At 36.9% G+C, this 6,414-nt stretch overlaps 1 protein-coding gene across 2 annotated transcripts; it reads left to right on the top strand.

The window, feature by feature from the left end:
* The first annotated feature begins 439 nt into the window (after positions 1-439).
* LOC104222524 (protein PHOX1) lies at positions 440-6,120 on the top strand. 2 transcript variants are annotated; one of them, XM_009773757.2, is made up of 4 exons: positions 440-725; positions 1,097-3,130; positions 3,236-3,469; positions 5,843-6,120. In XM_009773757.2, exons 2-3 carry the CDS (start codon positions 1,153-1,155, stop codon positions 3,376-3,378), a joined length of 2,121 nt encoding a protein of 706 aa, XP_009772059.1. In that variant the 5' UTR covers positions 440-725; positions 1,097-1,152; the 3' UTR covers positions 3,379-3,469; positions 5,843-6,120. The 2 variants fall into 2 exon arrangements, with proteins under 2 accessions (XP_009772059.1, XP_009772060.1); XM_009773758.2 differs by having other exon boundaries at positions 460-725; positions 1,140-3,130.
* The last annotated feature ends 294 nt before the right edge of the window (positions 6,121-6,414 follow it).

Raw genomic sequence — 6,414 nt, 5'->3', positions numbered from 1 at the left:
CGTAAGTTAATAACGTTTAAAAGTTTGTTAAATTTAAAAATTAACATAAATTATGTAAGCGATAAACATTCTTTAAAGTTCCTATTTATTTTCCTATTGAATACATATATGTCAAAAACAAAATTTTAAGTCGCCATGAGCCATATAATCATAAACAAGATGTGTAAACTTCTTTATTTTTGTCGTATTTCATTTCGAATTCTCACACTCCATATTCTATTCTTTCATACTGAATCTGAAGGAAAATTTAGAGAAAATGAAAGGTTTTTTTTTTTTTTTTTAAAAAAAAAAGAGTGAAAAAAGGAAAAACGTCAGTACCTACAAAGTTCTGGTAAATTTTACGGGGGCAAAATGTGAAAATGACGCGCCATAGTTGAAAGTGAGGATACAGAGCGTTGACGTTGAAGAAAGGAAAGCCAGCAAATATGGAAGGGAACAGGAAACCCTATTTGCAGGGGAGGAATTTTAAACATTTCCATTTCCTCCCATTTTCATTCATTGCCCGCCGTTTGTTTCATACAACCCCAACTAAACCCTTCAAAAGTTTCTTCTTTTTCAGCTCTTTTTTTTTCTTTCCAAACACCAAATATCTCCTTTTGTTTTTCCCCTTCTCTTCTTCAAAAGTTTCTTCTTTTTGTGCAATCATTTCTTATCATTTTACTCTTCAATCTTCAATTTAGAGTCCTGATTTTTTGTGGGTTGATAGTTTTTGCGTCTATTTGGAGGTAATATTTCATTCCATGTTTCCTATTTTTATTTTATTGTGATTTATATTTATAGAGGTTACATTTCTGCAAGATCCTTGGAAATTTCTGGTATCAGAATTATATCAAGTGACTACCAGCTGAAATTGTTTTTTTATATTCTTTCAAATAAATATTCTATTGAGGTGGGTTTTCTAGTAGATATGAAATCCCTGACTAGTTCACTTTCTTCTGAATAAAAAGATGGTATTTTGATTCATTTCTATGAGTTCTTGATTGAATATCTTAGGTTGGTTTTTCAATTGTAGCTTTAGCTTTTTGGTTTTAGCTTGATTGCTTTGTTATTTGGTTGGTTTTGTTTGGTTAAATTGATTATTGATTGCTGCTTTTAGGACTAAATCAAAGTTCTGAAGCTCTGATTTTGGACTCTTGTAGAGGTAAAAAAACCATGGGGAAGCCCACTGGGAAGAAGAAAACTCAAGTGGCATCAAAATCTAGTGATGCAAATGTGAAACATGGTAAATCTGTTCCAGAGCGTACTTCTAAAGCGATCGACGAGGACACTGCTGTATTCATCAGTATGTCTCAAGAATTGAAGGAAGAAGGAAACAGGCTTTTTCAGAAACGTGATCACGAGGGTGCTATGTTGAAGTATGAGAAGGCTCTCAAGTTGCTTCCCGGGAACCATATTGATGTTGCCTATTTGCATACTAACATGGCTGCTTGCTATATGCAAATTGGCCTTGGCGAATACCCAAGAGCAATAACTGAATGCAACTTGGCGCTTGATGTTGCTCCAAAGTATAGTAAAGCTTTGTTGAGGAGAGCCAAGTGTTATGAGTCATTGAATAGGCTTGAGTTGGCTTTAAGGGATGTGAACCGTGTTTTGAGTATTGAACCAAATAATTTGACTGCATTGGAGATTGCAGACCAGGTTAAAAAGGCAATGGAAGAGAAAGGTCTGAAAATTGAAGAAGTAGTATTACCCCAAGAATCTGTTGAGCCCCCTACTGCTCCAGTTTCTACCAAGGTTGTGAAGGATAAGTCGAAAAAGAAGAAGAGCAACAAATTTGACAGAAAGAAAGTTTTGGAAGTTGAGGAAAAGAAGGTTGAGGAGGTCGGAGAAAAGAAGGCTGAGGACAAGGTGGTTGTGGAGGAGAAGAGAAGTGTTAAGGAAGAAAAGATGGTGACGAGAACAGTCAAATTGGTACTTGGGGAGGATATTAGATGGGCACAAATACCAGTTGGTTGCAGTATTAGACTGGTGAGGGACATAGTTCTAGATCGATTTCCAAACTTGAAGGGTGCACTTATCAAGTATAGGGATCAAGAAGGTGACCTGGTTACTATCACTACTACTGATGAGCTTAGGTTGGTTGAATCATCTGCAGGTTCTCAGGGTTCTTTAAGACTCTATGTTGTAGAAGTTACTCCAGATAAAGAACCTGCATACGAGGGAATGAGTGGTGAAGAAGATGTGAATTCCAGCAGTAACAAATCAACTATAGTCACAGAGGATGGACATGTTGAGAAAGAAAGGGAACTGAATAAAGGGACAACTTGTGTTGAAGACTGGATTGTCCAATTTGCAAGGATTTTCAAGAATCATGTCGGCTTTGATTCCGACTCATATCTGGATCTTCATGAGATAAGTATGAAACTATACTCCGATGCTGTAGAGGACACTGTTACAAGTGAAGAAGCACAAGAGCTTTTTGAAATTGCTGCAGCTAAGTTCCAAGAGATGGCAGCTTTGTCTTTGTTTAATTGGGGAAATGTTCATATGTCCAGAGCAAGGAAGCGGGTATACTTTACTGAAGAGGGTTCTCAGGAGTCTATATTGGAACAGGTTAAATCTGCATATAGATGGGCAAAAAAAGAATATGAAATGGCAGGAAGTAGGTATGAAGAAGCTCTTAGGCTCAAACCAGATTTCTATGAAGGCCTTCTTGCAGTTGGTCAACAGCAGTTTGAACAAGCAAAACTCTCCTGGTACTATTTGATTGGAAGTAAAGTTGAGTTAGAGACAGGGACATGTGCAGAGATCTTGGAGCTTTATAACAAGGCTGAGGATAGTATGGAAAGAGGAACCGAAATGTGGGAAGAGATGGAAGAACAGCGTCTTAATGGACTCTCCAAAAATGAAGAATATAAAGCACTGTTGCAGAAAATGGGATTGGATGATCTACTAAAAGATAAACCGGCTGAAGAAGCTGAAGAGCAGGCTGCAAACATGAGGTCTCAGATTTACCTCTTATGGGGTACCATACTCTATGAACGTTCCGTGGTGGAATTTAAGCTGGGATTACCAACTTGGGAAGAATGTTTGGAGGTTGCAATGGAAAAGTTTGAGCTAGCTGGAGCATCTCAAATTGATATCGCGGTTATGATAAAGAACCACTGTTCCAATGAAACTGCTCTTGAAGGTATAATGTCAACAATTTTTTTTTATATTTTGCTACTTCACATAATTTTCTTTATGCTGAATTAATGATATCATTTTCTTTACCATATTGCGCCTCTTTCTCCAGGTTTCAAGGTTGATGAGATAGTACAGGCATGGAAAGAGATGTATGATACTAATAGGTGGCAGACTGGGGTGCCAGCTTTCAGGCTAGAACCATTATTCCGTCGCCGTATTCCGACCCTCCATACTGTCTTGGAAAATCTTTAAGTTGATATATCTTTGATGATCATTGCATAGGAGCAAAGGATATTTGCATTACCATTTCAATTTTGTGTGGCTTTTGTTGCCAAGTCAATAGGTCAGTCAGCCTTTCCAATTTCTTGGTGTTTTACAGCAAGTTCTTCATCCTTTACATGCTAGCATGACTTAATTATTTTAGAAGTGGTTGAAGCACATTACGATTGTAGTAAGATAATTTTGCTGTCTATTTTGTCCTCGCTTAGAACTATTGTGCAAAAACCATAATAATGTAAACTCAAATTGTAGGGAGGAGTAAGGGAAGCAGAATATTTGGGAGATACATGAGGGTGAAAAAAATAGCTTCTCATTATTCAATACTTGTTCACAACTAATAGACTGCAAAATGATTCGCACTTCAGGGTATAGCTTTGTTATGATGCTATCCATCCCATGTGGAATGGTTAGGGAATTCTTCAGTTTATGTCTTCCTTAGCTGACAACTTGAAAGCTTTGGTTCGTTAGACTGAAATCTGACAACTTGTCTAGTATAGCAGTTGGAACCGTGCTATTCACCAACAGGTATATGAGGAGAGTTAACCTGAGTGCCCTATGTTGTCTTAGACTGACTGATTATCATAGTTTTGGACTGATGAAGATTTCAAAGAGTTGACAAGTGATTCACATGGTTAGAATGAGTTCACCAAGTTCCCGGCAGCAGGAATACTGTATCTATTTCCTTATCAAAAAGAACGATTTCACCAAGTCTGTTTTCTCTTTGGGTTTGGGTTTCTCAGAATCTGCCTGATAGAAAATTAAAGGATTTTGTCGCTTTGACAACTAGCTATATATCCCTTATCGGCATGTTGTAATTATTCGATTGAACTTTATCTAATTAAGGTTTTTGCACTAGCTCTTTCTGGGGGTGTATTTGAAAGCAAGACTATGGCCATGTTTCTATCAGATTGTTCTAATTTAAGACGGGAATTTGTTAGAAGATTGTAGCTTTTATAGGTTTGCTTTTTCTGGTAAGTGCTTTTATAGTTTTCTTTTTCCTTAGTAGAATAAGAATAATAATCTACTAAAGATTAGGGCCTATGAAGATCCTAGACATTGTCTCCCAACTACTTCACTACGTGTAGACCAAATGATAGATCTTATCCTCTAGTGCTTTTGGTTGTAGACAAGATGTTCCCTAGTTCTTATATTGCTCATCCACTTGGGGCTTCTCACCATAATTGTCCAGCATATTCGGAGAGCGCTATAGATCCTTGAAAATGACATGACTAGCATGGCTCTTTATCTAGAGCTCTTGACTTATCAAACATGATCTTATACTTTGCCAGCAAATGAGTGCTGAACCAGTAATTAGGACTTTAAACTGTCCTTTGTCTGAGTTATCCCTTTTTTTGTTATAAAAAATTCCTCAGTTTGAGGTTCTTGAAGATGCCAAACTAAGTAAATCATAAGACTACTTTTCTATTAGATGCCTTTTTCTGGATTTCTTGCAACCTTATCCCCCTCTGATGTTTTGGGTGGTTTGCGTGGTGCCTGGCGAAAAACCTTTGTCAGCTAACATCTGTCTTAGCTAATTTGGATTCAATCTTGCAGAGTTTGGTGGTTCAATTGGCACAGGATTGTAGAACACTTATTTGTCATGATCCATCTTATACTTCTCTTTTTTTATTTAAAAACAAACCTTATTGTTGTTCTATCAAGAATAGGAAAAGTAGGGATCTACCTACATTGTGCTCTACTTCATTCCCCTTCAGGCAAAATAGATGGGTTTTCGAGATAGTGTTTAACGGGAAAGCTCAGTCGGTTTCAGGTGAAGGAAGAGAAAACGATTTGCTTTTACGTATTTGTTATGGAAAGATAATGTCGTATAGAAAGAGTACTGGCTATATAATGCGTATAGTATTAAGGAGTCACTTTTTATTCTTAGTCCCAGTTATCCGTAGCTTAAGCACCGATCAGATTAGTTTGTTGCAAAATCCATGAACTAACCAGTTTACTATCTTCAACATATTTTCCCTGCTATTCAAGTAGACTTTTTGGGGTGTTTAGCTTGTATTCAAAAAGTGGAACTGCGCGCGTTTGAGACTGTAGATTTTGTGACACAAAGCCATGAGGAGCTATGCAGAATCTTATTTCGGTTTCCTTGCTGTTTTCATTATAATATTGATATCCGTTATCCTCTATTCCTATCCTGTTCAGCTGCGCTGAATGTGGTTCACATTTTGTTACTTTTAGCTTGTGCAATGTCTGAACTGAATTTCAGCCACAACCATCTGTGTGTAACTTTAGAAACGTCGTTTGCTTGTTATTTTATCTGCAGAAGTGGATTGTCATTTGCCTTGGTGTTGGTAGAGAATCCATTCAAAAATACTCTCTGATGTTTCAATAATTAAAGGCACATGTATTTTCACTGTAAACATACTCAAAACCGATGCTTAATCTGCTTACTAACTCCATTTTCTCATGTTCTCTGCAGGTTTTTGTTTTGTGAATTATTTCATGTTCAGTTTTTTGCTTCGGGAGCAAAGAACTGTGTAACAAGCACTCTGTTGGATTTTGAAGGCATTTTATAGATGTGATTGTGAAGGTCTCTGTATCATTCATTGGTTTTTTGGTTTTGGTCATTCTTCATCACAAAGCCCACCCAAAGTAGGGTCCTTGTGATTTGCATTATTTGCATTCAGTTTTGGAGTATAGCATTATTTGTAAGATTGTTGTTGTCTGAAATAGAAAGTTATATGTTCATTTGTCTCATTCATAGTCAGAATATGTACAATTGTTTGTTAGAGATGCTCCTTTCTATATTACCTTTTCAAACTAATGTATAATATATTTGTCCCCACAAATACCGCCGTGTGTGTACGTGAACTTAGTATTTAGTTTTCCTACCTTTTTTTAAAGAAAAAATCGAGATAAACCAAAAGAGTGATTCAATTGGTATTGAAGAGGGAGGGTGTGCTATTCCTTTTGGGTTGTGCCCTTACTCCAACTGTTAGTACTCGTTTGGTACGAGGGATAAGGGATAATTAATTTCGGGATTAAATTTGA

Source organism: Nicotiana sylvestris, chromosome 8 (assembly GCF_000393655.2).
Source record: "Nicotiana sylvestris chromosome 8, ASM39365v2, whole genome shotgun sequence".
Taxonomy (NCBI): Eukaryota; Viridiplantae; Streptophyta; class Magnoliopsida; order Solanales; family Solanaceae; genus Nicotiana; species Nicotiana sylvestris.
The sequence above is the reverse complement of the archived record's forward strand: the minus strand, read 5'-3'. Positions and strand labels throughout refer to the sequence as shown.

Bases quoted from the DNA above. Each gene is read 5' to 3' on its own strand.
- LOC104222524 (XM_009773757.2), top strand. From the start codon at position 1,153: ATGGGGAAGCCCACTGGGAAGAAGAAAACTCAAGTGGCATCAAAATCT. The intron at 3,131-3,235 runs GTATAATGTCAA...CTCTTTCTCCAG, and splicing joins CAATGAAACTGCTCTTGAAG to GTTTCAAGGTTGATGAGATA.